This window comes from Arabidopsis lyrata (assembly GCF_000004255.2).
Source record: "Arabidopsis lyrata subsp. lyrata unplaced genomic scaffold ARALYscaffold_2, whole genome shotgun sequence".
Classification (NCBI taxonomy): domain Eukaryota; kingdom Viridiplantae; phylum Streptophyta; class Magnoliopsida; order Brassicales; family Brassicaceae; genus Arabidopsis; species Arabidopsis lyrata.
The window spans coordinates 3,334,746-3,361,583 of NW_003302554.1; the positions used below are offsets into that span (position 1 = coordinate 3,334,746).

At 37.0% G+C, this 26,838-nt stretch overlaps 4 protein-coding genes across 5 annotated transcripts; 2 read left to right on the top strand and 2 right to left on the bottom strand.

The window, feature by feature from the left end:
* Positions 1-4,390: 4,390 nt before the first annotated feature.
* LOC9324213 (probable alpha,alpha-trehalose-phosphate synthase [UDP-forming] 10) lies at positions 4,391-8,203 on the top strand. The gene is made up of 4 exons (XM_002886589.2): positions 4,391-4,540; positions 4,994-7,041; positions 7,130-7,403; positions 7,599-8,203. Exons 2-4 carry the CDS (start codon positions 5,054-5,056, stop codon positions 7,920-7,922), a joined length of 2,586 nt encoding a protein of 861 aa, XP_002886635.1. The 5' UTR covers positions 4,391-4,540; positions 4,994-5,053; the 3' UTR covers positions 7,923-8,203.
* Positions 8,204-9,876: 1,673 nt separating this feature from the next.
* LOC9324214 (beta-glucosidase 4) lies at positions 9,877-17,633 on the bottom strand. Its single transcript, XM_021034487.1, is given in 14 exon segments — positions 9,877-10,274; positions 10,357-10,453; positions 10,535-10,622; positions 10,713-10,738; positions 10,835-10,953; positions 10,955-11,017; positions 11,129-11,244; positions 11,327-11,579; positions 11,673-11,760; positions 11,838-11,909; positions 11,984-12,059; positions 12,147-12,196; positions 17,285-17,348; positions 17,423-17,633. Coding segments are annotated over 14 exon segments (1,479 nt in total). The 5' UTR covers positions 17,552-17,633; the 3' UTR covers positions 9,877-10,036.
* Positions 17,634-20,490: 2,857 nt separating this feature from the next.
* On the bottom strand, positions 20,491-21,700 carry LOC9324215 (NAC domain-containing protein 53). Its single transcript, XM_002888106.2, has one exon. The coding sequence runs from the start codon at positions 21,595-21,597 to the stop codon at positions 20,656-20,658; it is 942 nt and encodes a 313-aa protein (XP_002888152.1). The 5' UTR covers positions 21,598-21,700; the 3' UTR covers positions 20,491-20,655.
* A 2,536-nt stretch (positions 21,701-24,236) lies between these two features.
* LOC9324217 (exosome complex component RRP43) lies at positions 24,237-26,477 on the top strand. 2 transcript variants are annotated; one of them, XM_021034489.1, is made up of 9 exons: positions 24,237-24,393; positions 24,484-24,656; positions 24,738-24,787; positions 24,859-24,928; positions 25,025-25,130; positions 25,225-25,291; positions 25,449-25,524; positions 25,802-26,109; positions 26,206-26,477. In XM_021034489.1, exons 2-9 carry the CDS (start codon positions 24,497-24,499, stop codon positions 26,275-26,277), a joined length of 909 nt encoding a protein of 302 aa, XP_020890148.1. In that variant the 5' UTR covers positions 24,237-24,393; positions 24,484-24,496; the 3' UTR covers positions 26,278-26,477. The 2 variants fall into 2 exon arrangements, with proteins under 2 accessions (XP_020890148.1, XP_002886636.1); XM_002886590.2 differs by having other exon boundaries at positions 24,487-24,656.
* The last annotated feature ends 361 nt before the right edge of the window (positions 26,478-26,838 follow it).

Below are 26,838 nucleotides of genomic sequence, written 5' to 3' on the forward strand. Positions count from 1 at the left end.
CGTTTTGTGGGTTCTTCATTCGGATGGTAGTCTCCTGCAAAGGCATCTACTAGCTCTCTTCCTTATCCTTTTTTGGATTTAAGATTTGAGTTCAAGACGATGTGGTAGGCTCGGTCTTCATTCCTTCTCTAGCGTGGCGTAACCAGTTCTTAGGCTGTAGATGGTTTTGGCTGGGTCTACGAATGTCCGCGTGTAAGGTTTGTTGGTCCTCTTTGGCGTTTTCCCCTTCGGATCTCAAGGCTTCTCCTTGTCCTTTCACCTGCTTGTATTCTCTGGTTTTTGGTGTGGTAGTGATGGTTAGGATCTGTGCTCTGATCTTCTTATTTGTCTGTGTTCGTTTCTGCTGGGTTTGTGGTTGTGTGAGCTTGGTTTAGTATCCTTCTCGGGCCTTTCATATAAAAGCAATCTAATGATGGGTCCTCTTGTTGCTCCTGTTGGGAACCACTTTCCAGCGCCCAAAATGTTCTATGGAAATGTTCGTCGGATGCTTTTAGTGAAGAGTTTGCAGTTGTGTTGCTTGAGTCTTAGGTATTAGTCATTCCCTATACTTTAAGGTTTTTCTTCTTTAATGTCTGCCTTTTTTGGCCTTTGTCTCTGGGGGTTTCTATGTACCCGCCGGCTTTGTTTTCCGGAAGGATTTATTTCCTTGCCGCTATGTATTATCTCCAAGTATCTTATCAATGAATTATTCAGACGAAAAAAAAAAAGATGACTGCAAATTAAATCGACTATTCGGTTTTACCGCTAAAATTTTATAACCAAAAATACCGCTAAAATTATAGCAGTGGTCTTTGTCAGTTGACCCCTTTAGTGTTTCCTTTTTTTTTGTTTTTGCATTTTGTTAAATTTTCAATATAGAATTCAATTTTTTTTTTGTGGAGAATGAAATGTGTGATAAAAAAAATTCATTTTATTTTTGTTATTAAATTTTATAGTATGTTAGAATAGTGTAGATATAATAAATATATGATTCCTCCATTACAATGCAAATTACTTGTTAGAACCCTTGTTTTAAAATTCGGTAGACGATAATCAAACGGTCAAAGAAAACCTACCGTCTAATCAATTAATCGAAAATAAATCGGGGTATGTTATTACTACAATGCAAATAATTGTAGGGGCTTTTGCAAAAATGCCACTTTTTCAATGCCACTTTTCAAAAATACCTCATTTTTAAAACCTTATAAAAAATGCTCTTAAAAATATAAGATTTACCCAAATATGTATGTAATATTATTAAAACATACACAAACTACATTTCTATGTATCTAAAATCTTATAAATACTTTATAAATACATTATAAATGCATTTTAAATACCTTTAAAAACCTTTAAGATATCTTGTAAAACCTTTGAAAAACCTTAAAAATCTTTTAAAATAACTTGTAAAACCTTTTAAAACACCTTATAAAACCTTATAAATACTTGGATCGAGTCTTCAAGTAGTAGTTACAATCCATAAGTACCTTATAAACCTAATAAAACTTTATAAAAATTTCAGATTTAAAAAGGGGCATTTTTGAAAATGGACATCTAAAAGGGGCATTTTTGAAAAGGGGCACACCAAAAGGAGTATTTTTAACAATTTCCCATAATTGTATGTTATATTTTTTTATACTTGATATATATATATATATATATATATATATTCCAACTTTTTTTTTTTCATTCATTTAGAAACAAAAATATCTTAAGTTAAATTTAATACTCATACCTATCCATCATTGTCCACGATATATGGATATATCATACATATAAATTTAGATATATGGGTGGAGATTTTGGTGCTTGTCCACGATTTAAAAACTTGACAATTTGTTCGTACCAAAAAAAATGTCCTCTCATCTCCCCAAACCCACTGATAAAGAAATAATTTACTCCCCAATAAGAAAAAAGAAAGTGATAATTAATCAAATTGTCATGCAAATGCAACATATAATTATGTGGCCGGATGAGGAAAACTAAAGGCGATAGATTATGTTGCCATGCCTCTCCCGGTTCCTCTTGTCGTGGAGAACCACATTCCGATCCAGTGTGTTCTAATCCAAACAGACGCAGCTTGGAACAAGGAAGCAAATGTGGCTTGTCTAGGCTGGACCTTTTCTTTCCCCTCGGGGAGATCCCTCTCCAAGCACTCGGCTTCATAAATCAAGAGTGTTGCACATTTTTCTTATCAAAATCTCTAGTTACCCTCAAAATTAACTTTAGCTATAAATAGTGCTTGTAATTTTAACCATTTTTAGGTATGTTTTGGTAAGTGGTAACACTATAGAATTGTAAAATCACAAAAAAAAAATACAAAAAAATTATGCGTAATAGAATAGTCAAGAGAACTTGCCGAGTAGCATGATCATGATGGTTAAAGTTAAGTTAAAACAACTAGTTTAATCTATTAAAATAGGTGATAGTATTTTTCGTAAGTTAAGAGTATACGACAAATCATATTTGATATGATAACGTTCTTTATTATTAATTAGCATCGGTGCCACTTTCTTTTCAAATATTTATCTTCTCTCTTCATCAATCATAAAATTAATGATATCTTAAAGTCTATGATAACTGACCAAAACATGAAGATTTTTTCTTTTGTTTTTAAGCACTATGTAAACATGAACTATCATGTTATATATACAAGATGTAGTACAAATTATATTAATTAATTAATGATAACAAAATTGTTTGTGATTTCATTGATGAATTCTTTGTTAAATATTTCATCTGAAATTGAACTTTGGTTGATAGTTTTAATATGTTGATACCAATAAATTTGTACAGTTTAATTAATTATAAATTATTGTTTTGATCGTTTGTTTACTATTTTTTTTATGTCGACAACATAGTATATACAACTTTACTCTAGAAATCTTAGTTGCTCAAACATTTTTTAATAGCCTAATACGATTTTTACTAGAAAAAAAAAACACTATTCTGGATGTGCCTAGTCGAGCTCTTTTCTTATACACCAGTAATAAAATAAATAACTAAACACATGAAAAAAGTTAAACAGTAGAAAAATCAGAAACGGATATTATAAAAAATAGGGTGACAGCTAAATTCGATGAGGTGCTATTTCATTGGATACCACGAAACTCGATCGTCAATATGTTTTTTTTTTCAACAGGTGTATTTTGTATGTAGCTTGGTTAGCTAAAAAAGAAAAAGAGCCAGTTAAAAAACGAAAAGAAAGAGCCATCATTATAGATTAGGCTCTTCGTGAGCAAGTGAGTCGTTATTGTAAGATTTGCTTCTACTATAATAGCTGTACTAAACTTTGTTTCAATAATAGTTGTACTAAACTTTGTTTAAAAAAAAAATAAAAAATAATTGTACTAAACAAATATCTTCATAAAGAAAACATATCATCAATTTGTTTTTCTTACAAGTAGGAGTTCACTATTGATCCTTTTTTTTTAATCATTCCTAAAACTGGCTAATTGTATTATACAGAAAATGAATTGTATTTGTTTTTTTCTCGCATTTTAAGTAAATTTCATCTAAAACTATCTTTAATATAATAATTCTATTAATCCTGTAAATAAAAATATTGAAATTTAAATAGAAATGACATGTTATTATTTCAAACTCTTTTATAATGTTTAAAAAATTGGCTTAAATGGCGATTAGGCGCTCATGAACTTCTGGATGCCCCGATTTTAGTTAAATCGGTGAGTCAAATCAATTTACCCGTTTATGCGTTCAAAATCAGAATTAATTGGTCAAATCGGGCATATCGATTAGTTTAATGCATGATCTTTTTCTAATATAATGAAAAAAATTATGCAAAAATAAAACAAAATACTTGATTATTAAAATTATAAATTATGAATTAACTATTCTCAATTTTTTTAGTTATTGGGATTAAACAAAACTCTTATTAGGTAATTTTTTTAACATTTTATTTTTTATAACCAATATTTTGTTATAAAATTATGAAACATAGTCAGAAAATAAGTAAATAATATGCTAACGTTTAGGCTCCGCCTAATTTCCGATCAATCGATCTAGGCGTTAGATCCATATTGAACGCCTAAATACCGCCTAAGAACAATATTTTTATTTCATTGCTTAAATTTTACAATATATACCTAAGGATATTAATTATTGGTTTTTGAAAGATAACAATAAAAATTTATTCCAAACATGTGGTGCAAATTATATATAATTACAAAATGGATAAGAGTTTAGTTATAACAACTAATTTAAAAAGTGCTCATTTGATAGAGTCTAGGATCACCAGTTATTGACTAACCCCAAAAATTTGTCCTAAAATACATTAATCAATCCAAAGATTATAAGATGTCGACAAAGAAAATAAAAAATAAAAATAGAAGTCTATGAGTCTATAGAACTTATCCAAACTCAATTTTGTATTTAATATATTAAAATACGTTATTACGCTCCCAGAATATCCCATCTCTCTGATTCCAATTCCTCTCTCTCTCTCTCTTTCGTCTCTCTACTTCGAATCGATTCTTATAATCGCCGGTGATCGGAGCAAACTCTCAGACAGTGACCGCCGGTTTTTGAGATCTTCGCTTTGGTAAGCAGCTTTGACTTTTTGTTCATAAGCCTTCACTCTTCTTTTTCAATTTTACTTTCTCCTCTGATTTTACTTATTGAATCGCATGATCTGTTCTTCTCTGAGATTGATTTCATCTAAATCCTTTGGGTTTTATCGGGGAATTGTGACTTAGGGATTGGTTTCTTTTTTGGGGTTGGTTTCTAATTTTGGTCTAGAACAGTGAAAGTTGTTGTTTCAGTGATCTGGATTTTGAGATTAACATGTCCATAGCTTATATTGAAACCAAAACCTGTAAAGACTTTGAATTTGTATTCTCTGGCCTTGTGCTCGTTGAAGGGTAACCTAAAGAATTGACCTTTTTACTCCTTTGTCTCGAGTGTATTTGACTGATTTAGTTTGATTGGTGTGCGGATTCGACCTACTTGATTAGTTCAAAATGCTGATGAATGGACTAATCTTTTGTACTTGTAGTTCGTTGGGAACTTTTTTCAGCTTGGGAGTATCTACCTTTCATGGTTTTTGGTTCGAATAATGGGGTCAAAATCATTTGGAAACCTGTTAGACTTGGCCTCTGGGGATCTTTTGGACATTCCTCAGACCCCGAGATCTCTTCCAAGAGTGATGACTATTCCTGGCATCATCTCTGACGTTGATGGATATGGAATTAGTGATGGTGATTCAGATGTCATTTCGTTACCTTGCCGCGAGCGGAAAATCATTGTGGCTAACTTTCTTCCTTTGAATGGTAAAAAGGATTCAGAAACTGGAAAGTGGAAATTCAGTCTAGACAATGATTCTCCATTGTTACATCTCAAGGATGGTTTTTCTCCAGAGACGGAAGTCATTTATGTTGGATCTCTGAAGACGCATGTTGATCTTAGTGACCAAGACGAGGTTTCCCAAAATATTTTTGAGGAATTCAATTGTGTTGCGACTTTCCTCCCGCAAGATGTGCATAAAAAATTCTACCTTGGCTTTTGTAAACAGCAGCTATGGCCACTTTTCCATTACATGTTACCCATGTGCCCTGATCATGGTGAACGCTTTGATCGTGGTCTTTGGCAGGCATATGTTTCTGCCAACAAAATATTTGCAGATAAGGTGATGGGTGTGATTAATCTTGAGGAAGATTATATCTGGATTCATGACTATCATTTGATGGTTCTCCCAACATTTTTGCGAAGGCGTTTTCACAGGGTTAAGCTTGGTTTCTTCCTCCACAGTCCGTTTCCTTCTTCAGAAATTTACCGAACCTTACCTGTTCGAGAGGAACTACTGAGAGGGCTCTTAAACTGTGACTTAATTGGTTTTCACACCTTCGATTATGCACGGCATTTCTTGTCATGCTGCTGTAGAATGCTTGGATTGGAGTATGAATCTAAGAGAGGGCATATTGCTCTTGACTACTTGGGCCGTACAGTTTTTCTGAAGATTCTTCCTATAGGTATCCACATGGGAAGGCTGGAATCTGTTCTGAATCTTCCTGCTACAGCTGATAAACTGAAAGAGATTCAAGAAAAGTATCGGGGAAAAAAGGTAATTCTCGGTGTTGATGACATGGATATATTCAAAGGTTTAAGTCTTAAAATTTTGGCCTTTGAACACCTCCTACAGCAATATCCTAGTATGCTAGGGAAAATAGTTCTTATTCAGATTGTGAACCCAGCCAGAGGTTCAGGTAAAGACGTTCAAGAAGCGAGGAAAGAAACATATGATACTGTTAAAAGAATCAACGAGCGTTATGGGTCGCGTGATTTTGAGCCAGTGGTTCTGATTGATCGCCCTGTTCCCCGGTTTGAAAAGTCTGCCTATTATGCTTTGGCAGAATGCTGCATAGTCAATGCAGTGAGGGATGGGATGAACTTAGTTCCGTATAAGTACACTGTTTGTCGGCAGGGAACTCCTAGCATGGATAAGTCTTTGGGAGTAAGTGATGATTCTCCTCGCACAAGCACGCTTGTTCTGTCTGAGTTCATTGGTTGCTCGCCTTCTCTAAGTGGTGCGATTAGGGTTAATCCTTGGGACGTTGATGCGGTAGCCGATTCAATATATTCTGCTATCACCATGTCTGATTTTGAGAAGCAACTACGACATAAAAAACACTTCCACTACATTAGTACACATGATGTGGCTTATTGGGCGCGCAGCTTTTCACAGGATTTGGGGAGGGCATCTCGAGATCATTACAGTAAACGGTGCTGGGGTGTGGGTTGGGGTTTGGGTTTTAGGCTTGTCGCTCTCTCTCCTAATTTCAGAAGGCTATCCATTGAGCAAACTGTTAATGCTTACCGAAGATCGAGCAAGAGAGCAATATTTCTTGATTATGATGGTACTTTAGTTCCTGAGTCCTCCATCGTAAAGGACCCAAGTGCTGAAGTTATATCTGCGTTGAAGTCACTGTGTAGTGATCCTAACAACACTATATTTATTATTAGCGGGAGGGGAAAAGTTTCTTTGAGCGAGTGGCTTGCACCGTGTGAGAATCTTGGAATAGCGGCTGAACACGGTTACTTCACAAGGTAAGTTACTGGTTTGTCTTAATTCTGAAAGTCTTGAGAAACTTTCCAGTAGGAAAGAAAAACTTAGAAGATAATCTATGTAATGCAGGTGGAATAAATCTTCTGACTGGGAAACAAGCGGCTTATCTGATGACCTTGAGTGGAAGAAAGTTGTGGAACCTATTATGAGACTATATACAGAGACTACCGATGGATCCAATATAGAAGCAAAAGAGAGTGCTTTAGTCTGGCATCACCAAGATGCTGACCCAGACTTTGGTTCTTGTCAAGCCAAGGAACTACTGGACCATCTAGAAACCGTTCTTGTGAATGAACCGGTTATTGTTAACAGAGGCCACCATATTGTTGAAGTTAAGCCTCAGGTAAATAAACTTTCTCCACCCCATCTTCTGTTGATGAGAAATAAGGAACCCATAACACAGTGATTCTCAGAAAAATTAAAAATGTCTCCAAATCTTCTAGGATTCATAATCTCCCTGTTTTATGGCACTTAATTGAAGCAGTCCTTATATATCTGGTTTATACGTAGTCTTAAACTGAGATTTTTTTACTAACAGGGAGTAAGCAAAGGTCTTGTCACTGGGAAAATTCTTAGCAGAATGCTTGAAGATGGGAGAGCACCGGATTTCGTTGTATGCATTGGGGATGATAGATCAGACGAGGAGATGTTTGAGAACATATCAACAACCCTCTCAGCTCAATCATCGTCAATGTCTACAGAGATATTCGCGTGTACAGTGGGAAGAAAACCGAGCAAAGCCAAATACTTCCTCGATGAAGTAAGCGATGTGGTGAAGCTGCTTCAAGGACTTGCCAACACTACGAGCCCAAAGCCTAGGTACCCTTCTCACCTCAGAGTCTCCTTCGAAAGCGTGGTATGAGAATCAAAGATCGACGGGATTTATTTAGGAGGAAAATGTGAATCTTTGACGAAACAAAAAGTTCAGGTTTGTACATAGAAACCACGAAAAACAAAAAGAGACAAAACTTTATGTTGCAATTTGCGCTTGTGAATTGAGGCTTACCTCAGGTTTGCACATGTACGTAATTTACAAGTTATGAGCAAGAAATAGCTCTTTCCAATTGTGTTTGTATATAAAATTGTCTTGTGTATGATCTGAGTGTTTACATTGTTTTACCCATTATGATTGTTTTACAAAGATTCGCTATCTCGTAAATAAGATTCTGAGTTTGGTCCTGATCAAAAAAGTGGCACTCATTGGATCATACTCCCGCTCTAATTGTCCATGAGAATGGACCTAGACTTGCCCCTAGGAGCCTTTGCCAGAAGGAGTATGGACCGGGCTATGACCACTGGAGCAGTCGGGTTAAGCAAACCCTTTTGCCCCCAAGCCACCACGTCCCACGAACTTGGCTTGTAAAAATCTCATATTCTTTATTTGTCACGTTTCTCTGTTTCCCGTTATGTTCTTCTTTCCAATACGATTCTTGCATCTTTATAAGTCGATTTTCGATTGTGTTTGACTTTTATTGATCCTCAGTAAATTCGACTAAAGTTCATGGTGATAATCAAAGTTGTAATAGAAAAAGTGGTGCCTGTCTAAACTCAGTAGAACATGAGATTTTATTCATTACAGTTCTCATAAAAAAATACGGATTCATCAAAATATATAAATGCAACACAACACTACTAGGAGTTTAAAAGGAAGAAGATAAGTCTCTCTGCAATTCCGTGGTGCCTTGGGAACCAAGAAACGCGGTAGTGCCTTGGGAACCAAGAAACGCGGTAGTGCCTTGCGGAACCAAGAAACGCGGTAGTGCCCTTGAGAAAATCAGAGTACCAATGAGCAGAGAGTTTGGGAGATCTCCTGCGATGAGGATCGCCGAAATTGACAGAGTACAACCCAAAACCAACCTCGTATCCCCCCTATAAGCTCGTATAAATCCATAAATGACCATACGAAGTAGCCTCTCGTGTTTGATCCATTCCTACATTATAGTAATGTCTTTTTTTCTTTATTACACTAACAAAAAAAGTGAAGAGAGGATTGAATACGTAACTTTACTTACCTTATGGATTTGAGAACACCACCAATGTAAGCATGTAAGTCTTCCACTCTTGGTGTATCCTTCTGTTTCAGCTGCGAATCTTGCTTCATCGGTATACCTATTTGTTGGCATTGGCAAGAGAATTTAGCATACTGAGAATAAAACGAGAGAGAGGTAGAGAGATCAGAGAGAGACCATTTTCAAGAATGTAGACAGGAGGATTTCCATAGCTCTGCTTTATATACTCCAGGACAGCTTCCATAGCCCATGGAGCAACAACATACTTTGTTAAAAAAAAACAAAACAACTTAGTAACACTTATCTCTTTGAAGACTTAAAACTTTATAAGAAATATTATAACTTTATAAGAAATATTCAAACCCTAGGACTGTGAATGCAGTCTACTCTCTACAGAACCAGTATGAAGCTGGTGGTAATTCCTTCCAGCCTTTCCTTCTGGTAATTACTTTCACCTTTGTGACTATTTGTTTTGATTCTTTCTTAAGATTGTGATTGTTTCTTCTGGTTTCTTTCTTTGCAGGAGCAGATACATTAGGTCAATTTCAAGGACCTAGGCTTTAGATTTATGAAAACTCAAGTCAAGTGTAAAAAACAGCTTAGCTTCTGTTGCCTTTTATGTTATTGTTTGTTTGTAAAAGACCTCTCTCTTTTATGTGTAATCAAAGCAACAAAATTTCTTCTCTCTCCCTTTCTCTTCAAAACTTTTCTTTCTCCTCTGTTTAAATGCACCAGTTTCCTATATTTCTTCACATTTCTACAGGTATAATTCGATTCACCACAGTTTGAAATAAAGACATAGGACCATTCGTGCCAGAAGTTTCAATACATGCAAATGTACAAGATTGACAATTACCAGCAACATCATCAAATAGTACAACTTATAAGTACAACATGAGATTTTATTCATTACATTTCTCACAAAAAACACAGTTTCATCAGAATATATATATATATATATGCAACACTAGTAGGAGTTTAAAGATAAGTTGCTCTGCAATTCCGCGATGCCTTGAGAACCAAGAAAGGCAGTTTTGCCATTGAGAAAATCAGAGTACCAATGAGCAGAGAGTTTGGGAGATCTCTTGAGATGAGGATCACTGAAATTGACAGAGTACAATCCAAAACCAACCTCGTATCCCCCGAAAATCTCGTATAAATCCACAAACGACCATACGAAGTAGCCTCTTGTATCTGATCCATTCCTACACGTAGTAATTTCTTTTTTTTCCTTTATTACCCTAACAAGAAAAATGAAGAGATGATGTAATAAGTAACTTTACTTACCTAACGGATTTGAGCACACCACCAATGTAAGCATGCAAGTATTCCACCCTTGGTGTATCCTTCTGTTTCAGCTGCGAATCTTGCTTCATCGGTATACCTATTTGTTCGCATTGGCAAGAGAATTGATGAGCAGACTCAGACAAAATCAAGAGTGATAAATTAGAGAATAGAGAGAGACCATTCTCAAGAATGTAGACAGGAGGATTTCCATAGCTCTGCTTTATATACTCCAGGACAACTTCCATAGCCCATGGAGCAACAGCATACTTGTTTAAACAAATACAAAACAACTTAGTAACTGTATAAGAAATATTAGGCGTCTTTGCATTCGAATATGATAACCTCAAAACTCGTACCTTGAAATCGAAGATTTTTCCAAAATCTGTACCTCCCAAGCAAGCAGAGATGATTAGCAAAAACAAGATGAAATATAAAAAAGATTGTTCTGTTATTGAAAAGATTGAGTTCCAATTCCTACAATGAAAAGATACGCCCATGTCTGAGTAGAAATTTTGGTTCCCGGACAGAGAAGGTTTGGATTTGATGTTTGTGACAGAAACCGCATGATAGTGTATGACTCCTATGAAATCTGATGAGTCTTGATCCAACGATTCTTTTCATTGTATCTGGATAGTGTCCATATATAAGAGGACCAAGCATCCTGAGTTTTTAAGAGCAGAGTTTTTTTTTTTTTTTTTTTGGTTTCTTCAACCCTTGGATATGTCATGTGTTGCCAAGTTTATAAAATTATTTGAAACAGTTTGTGTCTCACCAGCCGGTGTAGAAACTTTTGGCTCTTTGAGTTGCAATGTAATCATCCTTGGAGCTTGTAGAAGGAATAAGCCCTAAAAAATATAAGCTTAAGCCTACGAAACCTCCCTGCATATCCTGCATATTGAATATGGTATGTTGCTCCCTTGTCATCAACTCACACAATATTCAAGAAAGGGTTATGTGAAATATATATTACCTTGTACTTTTGCTTGTATATTCTTGAAGAAGAGGCGTGTGCAAGAAGCAAATTATGGCCTACAATATATTGTTCAGTGGAAGAGTTCCCTGACAAGCAGTTTCTGCCTGGTATAGAACAACGACCAGGTGGTGTCAGCCCATCGGTGTAACCTCCAATAGAGAATACATTAGCCTCGTTGATCGTTGTCCAGAATTTGACGTGGTTTCCAAACTCTCTAAAGCAGACATCTGCATAAGCAGTAAAGTCTTTGCTGCAATGGCAAATAACACCAAGTTTTGTTATTTTATCATTTTCTACAAAATCTGTATAAGAAACTAAGTAATGCTTCATTTTGTTAGCCTACATCATTAGGCGGTTGAGCCATCCTCCATATTCATCCTCAAGATACTGAGGATGATCGTAGTGGTATAGTGTAACATATGGTTCATTTCCTGTAGTAAGTTTACTTAAAAGTCCACTTAATATGAACTAAAACCAAACTTTGGTTTCCAAGAACGGTAGGTCTTACCATGCGTTACTAATTCTTAGATGAGGTTCTTGTAAAATTCTACACCCTTTTGGTTAACAGGGCCTCTTCCATCTAATGAGATAAGAGCTCATAAAATTGACCCCTTCAAGTGAACAAAAACCCGCATAAACGATAATAAAACTTACTAGGTATTAGCCTAGACCAAGAGATGGAGAATCTAAACGCATCTAAGTTAGTGTCCACCATCAACTTCACATCTTCCTGCATAGTCACAATTATCTTAGCCTCTTAGGGTTTTATAAATAAAACTCATAATGTAGTAGTAGTAGTCAGAGAGTATTAAAGAACCTTGTACTTGTGATACCCATCACATGTCATATCTCCGTTACCTTGGTTACCTGCTGAAAGATATGAAGAGAAATGGAAAGATTCTTTATATTTTGATTTCCTTTCAACTTAGTTTTCGATTACAGAGGTACAATGGTTTTATAGAGATTTACATCTAAACCTAGTGTACCCTTGACTGTCATAGCTGGCTATTGACCATCACGTGGCATAGCTGTCGTCACACGATCCTAAGCGCGTCAAAACGGTTTTGCGTTGTCACCTCCGTACCATTTGTCTGTTCTGCTAATGCTCTGTTTTTGGCTTTTGTCGCAGGTAGCCGTTGTACGGTTTCTTCTGCTTTTGCATTGTGTTGGACTTGGGCTTGTTTCGGATTGGGCCTGCTATCAGTCTCTGGGCCTGTGTCGTTGATACTCCCCCTCAAACTTGGAGGAGGTGGGAAATCGACGCCAAGTTTGAATCGCAGAGATTCGAAAGGAGCAGTGGCTAGAGACTTTGTGAAGATATCGGCGAGCTGCAAGTGACCCGGTATATGATTCACAATGAGTTCACCAAAAGCAACCTGCTCACGCACATAGTGATAATGTGTGGCGAAGTGTTTGGTGCGAGGATGAAACGCAGGATTCGCTGTAAGATAGACAGCCGAGAGGTTATCACAGAAGAGTTCCGGTTTCTGAAGTTGCGGAACACCCAAATTTCGAAGCAAATTAACGAGCCAAGTGATTTCAGAAGCTGTCTCCGACATTGCTCTGTATTCAGCTTCAGTGGAGCTTTTGGCGACTGTCGGTTGCTTTCTTGAGCACCAAGAGATTAAATTGTTGCCAAGGAAGGTACAGAACCCCATAGTTGAACGGCGTGTTCCCAGGCAACCTGCGTGATCACTATCACTATAAGCCCGTAGTTTGCAATCCGTTGCTTTGTTGAATGCAATTCCCATTGTTGTTGTGCCTTTTATGCAGCGAAGGATTCGCTTGAGAAGATGAAAGTCTGACACGGTTGGTGCGTGCATCTTCTGACAAACATAATTAACTGAGAACTGAAGATCTGGCCTGGTAAGAGTGAGATACTGTAATTTACCGGCTAAGCTGCGGAAGTAGGTTGGATTGTCAAAAAGCTCTGTTTGATGTGGAGCTCTCTCAGGTTGCAGGGGCAGTGGTGTTGCAACAGGAGAGCAATGTGACATTGCAGCTGTGGCAAGCAAATCCTCAGCATATTTCTGTTGAGAAAGAAACAACCCCTTTGAGTGGAATTGAGCTTGAATTCCTAGAAAGTAGCTCAATCTCCCCAAATCTTTCATTTTGAACTGTTGGTTGAGATCATGAAGAAGATTAGAGAGGAGCTTGGAGTTGTTGCCTGTAATTACCATGTCATCAACATAAAGGAGAAGCATGATCACATCTCTGTTCTTCACACAAATAAAAAGAGACGGGTCAGACATACTACATATGAAACCAAAACTCAGCAAAAATTTGCTAAATTTATCAAACCAAGCCCTTGGGGACTGCTTGAGTCCATAGAGAGATTTGTGGAGCAAGCACACATGATTAGGATGATCTTTATCCACGAATCCTGCTGGTTGTTTCATATAGACTGTTTCAATCAAATCTCCATGGAGGAAGGCGTTTTTGACGTCCATTTGTTTTAGTTCCCATTCCATGACTGTTGCAAGATGAAGAACAGCCCTGACAGTTGCAGATCTGACAACAGGAGAGTATGTCTCAAGATAATCAATACCCTCTTCTTGCTTGAATCCCTGAGCAACAAGTCTTGCTTTATACTTGTCCAGAGATCCATCAGCATGTAGTTTTACTCTGAACACCCATTTGGAGCCTAGCACATGCATCTTTGATGTAAGTGGAACAAGTGACCAGGTTTGCGTTTCAGAACAATTTCCCATTTCTTCTACCATAGCAGCAGTCCACTTTGGATCTTTTAAAGCTTCAGTGACTGTAGTAGGCATAGGATATGAAACTTTATGTGTAAGGAGAGCATACCTTGGATTTGGCTTTACAATTCCTTTCTTCAGCCTAGTTGTCATAGGATGAATAGATTCTGTTGTTGAAGGCAAGATGCTTGAAGATACTGAATTTTCAGGTCTAAGAGGTGATGATGGAGCGCTGTTGCCAATAGGTGAAGATTCAGGAACTGCATCATTTTCTTGGGAGGTAATACTTTGTATAGGTGTAATACATAATGGCTCATTTGGCTCATTTGATGTGTTGTTGCTTGTCTCCCCCTCGATATTTAGAACTGTGAGCTGGTCTTGTTGTTGTTGATCAATGTTGGTTGCAGGAACACTGGAGCTGGTGGTTTCTGCGGCCATTTGTTCTTGTTCTGAAGAAGACTGCATATTTGAGAAGCCTTTTACCCATGCATCAAGCAAAGGCGTAAGAGAAGACTGCTGCGAGCCAACATAAGTATCACTGAAGGGAAAGGAGCTCTCATCAAAAATAACATGCCTACTCAAATACACACGGCCAGTTGGTGGATAGTAGCAGCGATACCCTTTGTATTTCTCAGTGTATCCAAGAAAGATACACTTAAGAGACCGCGGATCAAACTTATTTTGTGCATAAGGTCGGAGAGTGGGAAAGCATGCACAGCCGAATGTTCTTAGAGCAGAGTAGTTTGGTGTCTTACCAAATAGAGCTTCATATGGAGTTGTGGAATTATCCAGCACTGTTGTAGGTAGCAAGTTACTGAGAAAGTTAGCTGTAAAGAAGGCTTCAACCCAAAATTTATGTGGTGCTTTACTCTGGAACAGTAGTGTAAGCCCTCTTTCAGTGAGTTGTCTGTGCTTCCTTTCTGCCAATCCATTCTGTTGTGGTGTGTGAGGACAAGAAACATAATGTTGTATACCAGATTCTTGAAGATGTTTTAAGAACCTGTTACTTATGAATTCACCTCCTCCATCACTCTGAAACGTTCCTATTTTTGTTTGTAAGAGATTCTCAACAAAACTCTGAAACTTGATGAATGTTGAACAAAAATCTGACTTGTGCTTTAGAGGATAAAACCAACAATATCTTGATAGATTGTCAATGAAGATTACATAGTAGTGAAATCCTTGAATAGACGAAACAGGAGCTGGACCCCAGAGATCACAGTGAACTCTCTCTAGAGGTCTTGATGCAACAAAATCTGAAGAAATAAATGGCAACCTCGAACTCTTCCCAAGCTGACATGATTCACACATCTTGCTGGTACTTTTATTGACTTGGATCACCTTATTCTTGACTAAAGACTGAAGAACTTGAGAGTTTGGATGTCCCAATCTCATATGCCATACTTCATCACTTGCTTTGACTTGCCTAGTAGAGTAGAACATCTGAAACTTGGGATTCTCCAATTTGTAAAGACCATCACTTGTGCTGCTTCCCTTTGTCAGAACCTTGTGAGTTACTTTGTCCTTTACAAGAACACCATCAGCATCAAACGTGAAGGAACAAGGATAGTCCTTAGTCAATTTTGACACTGATAAAAGAGACTTAGCTATTTCAGGACAGACCAAAACATCTTTTAAAGGGAGATTACCTGAAGTGGAAGGGAGACTTGCTGAGCCAATATGAGTAATAGGCAAGAAATTCCCATCACTAGCCATTACTGTATCATTACCAAAGTAGGGTTGCATTTGTTGCAAGCGTGAGCTGTTGTTTGTGATGTGTGCTGTAGCAGCAGAGTCAGGAATCCAACCATTGTCGTCTGTAACATCAGTGATGTGGAGAGCTGAGAACGCAGCAGCTGCAGTTTCTGACTGTTGGTAGGAGTCATCAAACCGATGCCAACACTGAAGCGCAGGATGACCTCTTTTACCACAGATTTGACACACGGGTTTCTCTCCTGTTGAGACTGAAGAACTGGAAGAAGAGAACTGTTGTTGGAATCCACGACCACGGGTTGAGAAATTTCCTTTTCCCCTGTTTCTTCCTCCACGACCTCTGTTTGAAGATCTGAAAGTGTTGAACGCCAGATGCGGTGAAACATCACTTGCATTGTAACTCTGAAGCCTATCATCGAACCCTTTTAAGCGATAGACCACATCTTCATAAGATGGACCAGGAGAAGCATCAAGAGAGCTTTCAAGAGAAGTGATTAGAGGTTCATACTCTCGTGTTAAACCATGAACCATAGCAAAGACTTTCATTTTTTTCAGCAACAGGGCTTCCAACAGAGGCTAGTTGGTCACAAATGTTTTTGAGATACCGCAAATACTCCTCCATGGTTTTCCCTTCTTTTGATAGACCATGGAGTCGACGTTGCAGCTCAAAAATCCGAGAAGAAGAGATACGATTGAAATGTTTTGCGAGATTTTTCCATACCTCATAAGATGTTTTAGAACCAACAACCACACTGAGAATGTCTTCAGACAGTGATCCGAGTAACCATGCCATAACCACTTGATCGAGACGACACCAAGCTTCATACTCAGGGTTTTGGACAGCTTCAGTGACGCCGGTGGCTTGTGGTCCGGAAACAATGCTGACAGGAGCTGTGATTGTGCCATTGACAAACCCCAGAAGACCTTGCCCAGAAAGAAAAGATTCGAACTGAGATTTCCAAAGGATATAGTTGCGTTCGGTGAGTTTCACCGTAACACAGTTGGAGATTTTTAGGGACGGAAGATCATAGAGCTCCATGGATTTGTCCATGGCTCTGATACCATGAAAGATATGAAGAGAAATGGAAAGATTCTTTATATTTTGATTTCCTTTCAACTTAGTTTTCGATTACAGAGGTACAATGGTTTTATAGAGATTTACATCTAAACCTAGTGTACCCTTGACTGTCATAGCTGGCTATTGACCATCACGTGGCATAGCTGTCGTCACACGATCCTAAGCGCGTCAAAACGGTTTTGCGTTGTCACCTCCGTACCATTTGTCTGTTCTGCTAATGCTCTGTTTTTGGCTTTTGTCGCAGGTAGCCGTTGTACGGTTTCTTCTGCTTTTGCATTGTGTTGGACTTGGGCTTGTTTCGGATTGGGCCTGCTATCAGTCTCTGGGCCTGTGTCGTTGATACCTGCAATGTTAGAAAGAAAAATCAAAGCACAAGAGAGACAAATTTCTTTCTTTTCTATTTTTCCTAAAGGAGAGTGAAAAATTCCAATACTAATAATAGTTTATGTTAAAATGGAAGCTTACGAGAGTGACAAAGCGTGTCCCACACGCTAGGTTTCCTTCCGTCTTCCGTAGCAGCTCCTTCCCACTTGCGGAGACCAAACATTTGGTTCAGTTTTGTTCAAAAGTTAAGAAAAAAGAATCTTAAAAATTGATTCAAACCTGATAAGCAGAAGTGCCAGCACCGAAGACGAATCCATCGGGAAAATCATATCTGCTGAAATCGTCGCTGCATCTCCCGGAGAAAGCAAAAGCCAAAAAAATGGTAAACAGAGCAAAAATCTGTTCCATTTCTCACAAACACACTCTCTCTTCTCTGTTCCATGTGAGAATAAGTAACCCACTTGCCACTTACCTAACCCACTAGAGATATTTGTGACAAAGAAATAAATGATTTGTGTTAACTAAGAAACAAACATATTGAAACGTGTTGAAGACTTGAAGTGAATGATTGTCCTTCGCCCATAAAGATGAATTATTTAGAAAATGAAATTGTTTCATAAATATAGATGGTTCTTGGAAAGAAAGCGATTGTTTTTCAGGGTTAGGATGGTTTTGTTCTTATCCAAATGAAGAAGCGCACGACATGAGAGCTGAAAATACTCGAAGAAGCTTGACCTCACTCCACACAGAGGTTGAAGCACTAATCTGGGCGATGAAATGTATGATCGGCCAAGACAAAAGAGAAGTAGTTTTCCTTACAGACTGCTCCGACCTGGTGAAGATGGTGTCTTCTCCGCAACAGTGGCCAGCGTTCACGACTTACTTGAAGCGATTTAGAGCGAGAAGGAAGAGTTTGATTTTTTCTCTTTATCGCTAATTTCCCGAAATTTGAATGTGAAAGCGGATAAACTGGCACGAAATGTTCGTATCTTACCGCATCTTTCTACTTATGTAAACAATATTCCTACACATTGGCTAATTTGAGCCAATCCAATAAAGTTGTTGACAAAAAAAAAAAAAAATGTTTTGTATTTGCAATGCAAGATGTGGGTAAAAAATAACGTTTTTTATTTTTTCCCTGTAAAGTTAAAAAAAAAAAAAAAAAAAATCTATACTAGTATTTTTGCAACACTTTGGTGATGGGTGGGTAAAAATGCTTCCGGATATATCGGATACCCGACCCGTTTTTAAAATTCCTTCACAAAAAATTTGTTCGGTCGGGTTATATTTAACCCAACTCATACACCGGATATTCCATATTTAATAATTTAGATATTTAGAAGATTTGATTAAGATTTATAATTATGATTCTCTTATCATCTTTATTTGATTTGTTTTTAACTGTTTTGAATCTTCATATAATACATAAAGTAAAAAAAAAATCAATTTTTTTTTCTGCATATACTGTGATTCGAAATTTAAAAAACGGACATATATTATCCAATTGACGAAAATGTGTGTTCAACGTTCTACATCGATTAAAATATTTAGACAATGATTCAGGATCATATCATAAATAAGAACATTAATAAAATAAATGAATTTTTTTGCCGGAGGGGTTTGGCGGAACGGTTTTTGAATCAACAATAATAAAAAGATTAAAATATCATTAATTCGCCGCTTCAATACGGATTAAATCCTTTTTTTAATACCACAAATATTAGACATATTAAATCAGTCTCATTTAGAAAAGATTGTACAAAACCAAAAATTGTCCTGTGGTCTTAGAGGATGATATGATTTGTAAACTTTTATATATAATAAATAATCATTAAATTTTAAAATAAAAATAAAACACAGGACGGGTTAAGATATTATGGAACAAGTTACATTTCGGAAAGAATTTATATGGCGGACGAATTTGAATCAATATTTATATACCGCTTTAATACGGGTTAAATCCTCTGTTTATTAATAATTGTCTCGTGGACTCGTGATATACTGTTACTTAATAACAATTATAAACTATAATATAATTAAATATGTTATACGGAGATACAATTTACAAAATATTTTTATACTAACTTTAAAATTAAATCATCCCGCGGTGTACCGCGGGTTAAAATCTAGTATATAATTGTGAAATTAAGGCATATTAGGATTTGTTAAACGTTTCTTAATTATGTGCCTATAATTTTTTTTTTTTTTTTTTTGGAAACTCATGTGCGGATGTGCCTATAACTTTAAATATCTATTTTTATGAAAGGAAGGGAGTATTTATCAATTTAGCTAAGAAACAAAAATTAGAACACGTGTTGAAATGAAGACCATATACTTCTGACTTTTGAATTTATTGATTCCAGGACTAAAAATTCATATAGACTATAGAGATGGTCGATCACTCCATAAATTAAAATGAAACTAAAATATTAAATATTTTGTGTTGGTGTAGATTTACCGTATTTACGAAATTGACCTTCTCGTTGTTTGAGTTTTGTGTCCCACTGAGAAAGAGTCAACTCCGATGTTGGATTGGACTCTATAATTTTTAAATCCATAAACGGCGCCGTTTCCTCCGTCACCATATCCTTTAAATTCGTTAACCGGAACATTCCCGTTTTCTCCGTAGCTCTCTCCGTTAGCGGTTTCTCCGTATTTGGTAAAACCGGATTTAACGACGTTTGACCAAAGGCTTCGTGGGCTTCATCTTTGAATTCGTCTGGCCCATTCCGCTTTTATCATTTGCTCTCTTTGGCAAAGCGTTTTGGTCTTTGCTGTTTGAGACTTTCAAAGCCTTTAGTGACTTTGAAACTGTAGTGTTGATAAATTTGAGGTATAGTTTTAAAATGTTTTTTTGAGAATTACTGTATTTGTTTCCGAGTAACTCCCATCTTTGATAATATATATCATCATCATACAAGTTAGAATAGCTTAAAAATATATACAGAAATTCAACATATGGATTTTTTTTTTGTTTATTTAGTTTTGATTATATAATACTAAGATTCAGATTTTTTTTTTCTTGTTGACCTAAAGTTCCAAATCTTTGCCCTATAAGTTCTTGATCACTGGTTTCGTTTGGTGTAATCTCGGGAATCAAGACTAACCAGTGATACTATAATTTTTATTTGATCGGCATTTTTGATCCTAGTCTATGACATTCTTTGACTATTCTTAAAAACTGAGGAAATATTCTTTCTCTCTTAAATCTCTGGCAACAAGAAAGGCTATATGCACATATACACGAGCACACACACGACAACGATGCTCTCTTGTAATCAGATTAAAAAAAAACATGTCAATTTTCTGCCCATTGATCTTCATTTATAGATCATTAGGGTTGCTGATTCAGAAACATGTAGTTGGTTTCATTTCATAAATTGGCATACTAGTCTCTAAACCATAATGAACAAAGAAATAAGAAACACAAAACTCATGAATCATGACCATGTCTGTAAAATGATCGATCATGGAAACCAGAGTATAGAAGTCCCTAGCTAGTTATCATCGGTTTACCTGATAACGCACAAGAACCTATTCCGCTTCACGTTTTTGCTAAGCCTATACTCTTCTATAGTCCAAGTTACCTTCACATCTTTTCCATTACGAGCATATTCTTCTTTCTCCGTTTCACAAAACTCAAAAAGCCTCTTGTAACCAATGGTCCCGAACTCTGCCTTGATCGGCCTATCATGGCGTAAGAGCTTCCAGTAACCACCATCGCATTTATCTCTTATAGCTTTAGTCTTGTTAGCGAATATGCAGATTCCGAAACGTTGAAACTTCTCATCTTGAGGATCCACAAGCTCCAATGGATGCAGACAATACACGTTGTTGGTAACGTAGCTAGGCCAATCGTTTCCTTCAGAACTCATTATCTTCACACAATAAAATTCATCATTCTCTTGTTCATTGGAATAGAATCCATAAGCTGGCAACAGCTCATTACGAAGAGGTGATTTTGATGTAGTGTAGAAATGCTTGGTTAGCAAGAAACTAATCTCAGCTTCAAACAGAAACCGAATCTTGCAAATCACATGATCTTGCTTCCAGTTCAAGTTATTGGTAAGCCTATACTCTTCCATTACCCAACTTCTCTTGTATTCTCTAGGTTTCGTCTTCTTGCAGAACTTGAGAATCTTCTTGAACCCTAGAATCTTCCCAGTCGCTTTCGATTTGATAAGTTTATCACGACCGATGATCCTCCAGCAACCCGATTCACATCCATCGGTTTTACCACAAGCCTCTGTTCTAGGTTTAACGATCACGAAGCTAGTGCTATCAGAATCAAACTCCACATATGGATTCTTGTTGAACACGTTTGCGTCTTCGATGAAGTTAGCAGGCCAAGAATCTCCGTTAACGATCATACGCTTCAGATAACGTGAGATTATTACTTCGTCTTCTGCGTTTAACAGTTCGGCTTTGATTCGATCATAAGCTGATACCTCCATAATGAAACTAAATCAATCAAGAAACAGAGGATCTAGAGAGAAAAAGATTGAGTATCTCTGTATCTGTTTCTTGGAGATGAAGCGACGAAGAAGAAGAAGAGAGACTTAAGTTGGTTGCTTCCTTCCGTTATTTATATCAAAATTTTCGTGTTGACCCTTTTACCCTCGCTTATCTCTCTTTATTCGGCAACTACCCTCCTCTTCCACTGTTTTTCATAGTTTTCTTATTTTCGCAGCGCCTCCCGTCTCACTTCTTATTCGTTTCGAAGACATCTTACTGAAATAAAAAATTTATTAAAAATTAGCATAAACAAAGATATATGGGAAAGAATGAAACTGGTAAAGCATTATTATATAATTGAATATGGTGGCTTTGGAATAAAACGTTGACAACAAACGTGCCTCCAATTTGAAACAAAAATTTGACAACACAAAGAAGAGATCAATCTCTTTACGAGACTTTATGTCCTTCCGTTGGCAAAAATTTATCCCATCTATTATATTATATACGTTTATGGTCTTATGGATTATGGTTAATGATTGAAGAAGCCTTGATTAAAAAGATAAGAAGTCTAAAAGCAAAAAGAGGAAAAACTTACTGTATGAAACCAAGATTTATAAGATGAATTCTAGATTATGTATGAAAAACTGAGGACAAATTGATGATTTGAGAGCAAAAAGGAATAAAAATTTAGGACAGTTGTGGTTATGATGCTAGAGGAAGAAGAAGAATTAGAAAGAAGATTAAACGACACTACCACTAGCCTACATAACAATTACAAAATATTGGGGCCGAAAATATTTATACATTTTTTGGGGCCGCAAGCTTGGGCTTGCCCAGCTTGTAGTTGAGGCCGGCTCTGAGTAAAAGAGAATTTTCTTAACTTATAATTAAACACCATTAACTAATGTATGGAGGATTAACAAAATCCGATATAAAACAAAAACGTATATAATGTTCATTTTGGCGCCATTTTTTCTTCTTCATAGTTTACACTTCTATAGTTGTTAAGCATATCTTTATTCTTTATAAATAAACAAAATACAAAAAAAAATTATAATATGAGTAGGAAAATTTCTTGGTTTCCTTTTAGATAAAAACACTTCAAATTTCCTTCCAACTTGTCTCTGATGAAAACACTTCAAAATTATCTTTACTTTTTTTTATTGTTTTAAAGAAATTAGGCAGGTTCAAAAATATGTGAATTGTTTCACTAAAAATGCATTTTTTTTTTTTTCGTCTGAATTATTCCATTATATAATACGATTGAAGGATACAAGGGTGGGATGCGGTTTTGGTACACAAAGCCGGCAAGAGATAAACTCCTCCAGAAACAAAGCCGGCGGAAAACAGATATATCCCCGGAAACTAAGCCCAAACAAGGGAAGCAGAATAGAGATAACTGGGATCAAAACCCCAAAAGACAAAACAAAAGCAAGACTAAAAATAACTCTAAAGATAAAGACTTGCCATAAAACCAGCTCCCTAGAACCAAAATGATCAAAGCCAAACACAACACACATCTGGCGAATCCTCCTATAGTGAACCAATACTACCTCTCAAAACAAAGTGAACCTAGGCTACCATTCTGGCAAGAGAGAATCAAGATAAAGCATCTAAACTCCCATACTACTCCCAAAAGCGGCGATATCGACTTAGCGATGATTGAACGCCTCATTAGAAGCCTTTGAACCGACCAGACCTCGATCAGGTCTTAAACGTAGAAACAAGGAGCGAGACAATTCTTCAACCGGATGAAACCAATCTCAAAAGAGAGCAGCACAAGATCGAACCGGGAAGAAAACCATAAAGACCACCACAAGAACCAGGGAGCAAGAGCAAACAAGTCCAAAAACCAAATAGAGATCAAGCTAGTCACTACAAATGTTTCGGGTAAAACCATCCAAATCAAGGAAAGGATACTACCAACCAACAAAACACAAAGAGGAAGCAGGAGAGACGAGAGAGGGACTGAGCCACCGAGAACAGAGCCGTTGTTGCTCAGATCCGTGAGGGAAGAGACAAGACGAAGATCCACACCATGAGGCATAAACGAGAACGGCGACTCCATCTTCACCATCTACCTTAAGGCACCTCGAATTCAGTCTCTTAGAACCAAACCTCTCTAGATCTGAGATTCGGCACAACCCAATCCACCTCGCCAAAATCACCACGCTTCACAGCCGAGAAAAGCAAATACAATAAACAAGAGAGGGGAACCGACGCCGGCGCTGTAGGAGCCGCCACGCGCCGGTCCGATCTAGCCAAGACGGTGAGTTGAAGAAAAACGGCGATTAGGTTTTAGAGAGAAAAAGTCTCGATATCTTCTTGATTTGTTTACTACTTTGTTTCAATCAATTAAATGAACTAAAAATGCATTTATTTGGGCGCAATATTTTTTCTTATAACTACCATCTGGAAAGTTAAAAATTATGTTCTTGAATTATTTTTTTCATGTGTTACATGAGAGGTTTTATCTAGAATTTTTCTCAGTGGATTATCCATAATTTAATATATACAAATGTCAATGATTTCACAAAAAATTGTCTTATCTCATATTATTTATTTGGGCTTCGCAACATTATTGGGCTTTGTTTAGGCCCATTTAGAATTAAGAAGTACTTTAGTTAAAAAGCTCAGAGAAACCTAGCCGTCGTCACCGTCACCGTCTCCGTCGAAATCTCCATTACTTACGTCGCCGCGAGCTCTTAATCTTCTTTTACACTCTCTCGCCTGTTTTCTTCTTCGCTACGACAGTTTTGTGTATCAAAGTCCAGTTCTTTATTTTGTTCTAGGTAAAGCTTTGTAGTCCTTGAGACTTTGTTGATGAAGCACATAATCAGAGACTTTGGTTTATGATTCTCTTTATTTTTGTTGACATGAAGCAGAGACAAAAACATGGGGTTACAAGATTCATCTCAAGATTTGTCGACAGAGATGGAAGTTGATGCTTTTAGAAGAATCTTCCCTCTTCGTTTCTTTGAGCGTCATCTCTCTGAATCACTTCGACCTGATGGTAGACAACTTGGAAAAGCTAGAGACACCATTGTTAACCTTGGTATAACAATAAAGTTGATTCTTTTAGCTTTTATCAAATTAAAAATGTAAACTTTATTGTCCTTTCTTGTTTGTGTTATAGGACTTGTTTCAACTGCTGATGGATCTGCTCTTGCTAAGATTGGTTCTACGGTAAGACACCGCCTTTTTCGGTTCGAACTTTCGATAATAATCACATAACTTACATAGTTTCTTGTTTATAGACTATGCTTGCTGCTATTAGAATGGAAGTTATGACTCCTTCTACTGATTCACCAGACGAAGGATGCATAGGTTGATTGTTGGTTCCACTTTTATTGTCTCTTTCTATTTGGTTTTGTTGTTCTTCTTTGGTGTTTCATTTTGTGACTGGTTGATTCCTTTTGGTAGCTCTTGAGTTCCACATGCCTCCTATTTGTTCTCCGACTGTTCGTCCTGGAAGACCAGCTGACGCTGCTCCCGTTATTTCAAAGCGTTTGTCTGATACAATTTTAAGGTTTGTTTTGGTTTGATCTTTCTATTTGTATTTTCTCATTCTCCTTGGGAATCAAATACAATGTCTCTTCTAAAATGTTTCCCTTTTATTGTAGTTCTGGTATGATTGATCTTAAAGAACTGTGTCTAGTTAGTGGAAAAGCTGCGTGGATGGGTTATCTGGTGAGTACTGAGTACTACTCGTTGGTCTTATATCAGTGCTTGTCCGTCAAATGATTCCTTACATCTTATTTAGCAATTGATTTTTCGCTTCTATTCTTCTTGAAAATAGTTCTCTAGCATATATTTGAACATTGTTGCTCTCTAAATTTTCTCATAGGACATATATTGCCTGGATGCTGATGGTGCTCTTTTCGATGCTGCTCTGCTTTCTGCTGTTGCAGCCTTTTCGAATCGTAAGTTCTTCTCTCTTCTCATCCTTTAGTTTGTTTCACAGCTCCCTCTAGAACACCTTTGAATAAAGCTGATTCTCAACTTTATCAATCCATTTCGAATATGAGTAAAAAAGAGCAAGACTTATAGAACACTTAATCTTGCTGAGTGAGTCATACCGGAGTAATATTCTTCCCTGCACAATAGCGGTTTGTTCAGAAGTTGCGTGATTGGTTTTCTGAGACAGCATGGCCTTAGATGCAGACGAATTCTTCCTCTGATGCATCTTTTATATTGCAGTGCAAATTCCAGTTGTTGCTCTGAATGACAATGGAAGAATAGTTGCCATCACTGGAGGAAAAGATCAAGACAATGCTTCTATCACCGAGAAAGAAGCAGTCAACAAGGAGAAGAGAAAACTTACGCTTAAAAACATCCCTTTCTCTTTAACTTGCATACTCCACAAGACCTACATCTTAGCAGATCCAACAACCGAAGAAGAATCGATCATGGACACTCTAGTGACTGTTGTTTTAGATTCCTCAGATCAAATGGTTTCTTTCTACAAATCAGGAGGAACCGCTCTCGCATATTCACCAGCCATCAAGGTGAGAGTTTCAGCTTTCTCTTATGCTAATCCACCACTTGATTTACACCGCTTTTTCTTTCTTATAAAGTTGCCTTGTGGGTTTTGATTTGCGCAGAGCTGTGTTGAGTTAGCAAGGAAGAGAGCGAAGGAGGTTAAGCAGATATTGGGGGAGATGGATATCGACTAATTTATCACATGGAATCATTCCATAACATTGTTGAAATTTTGTGTTACATATTTTAATCAGACGACCAAAAACCCATTTAGTGCCAAAGGAAGCAGCTCTTCACCATTTTTGTTTCTTTGTGTTAAGGTTTTGTTGATCCATATAACGTCTTTTAATGTTAGTGCAAGTGTGCGATTATATGATCTCTATTTCAAACGAAACGAAATATGCGTTTTAAAAATGCTCAACCCAAAATCAATAAAGGGTTTTTTGACATCCATAGCCGGTCCGGCAATTTTAAGTGCCCTACGCAAAATCTTAAAATGCATGCCTTTTTCATTTTTTTTTTTTTTTTTTGACATCTTTAGATCGACAAGGCCCGATCCATAGCAAATCCCTACTACGCGGGGTAACGCGACTTACTGGAGTCGAACTCCGGTGGGGAAGACGGAGTCAAATGGACTTAACCACTTGACTAAAAGCACATTCCCCAGCATGCCTTTTTCATATAAATAAAATCACATTAAACATTTATGTTTTGACAAATTTCTTCATAACAAATTAAAAATCAAAGCCAAGACA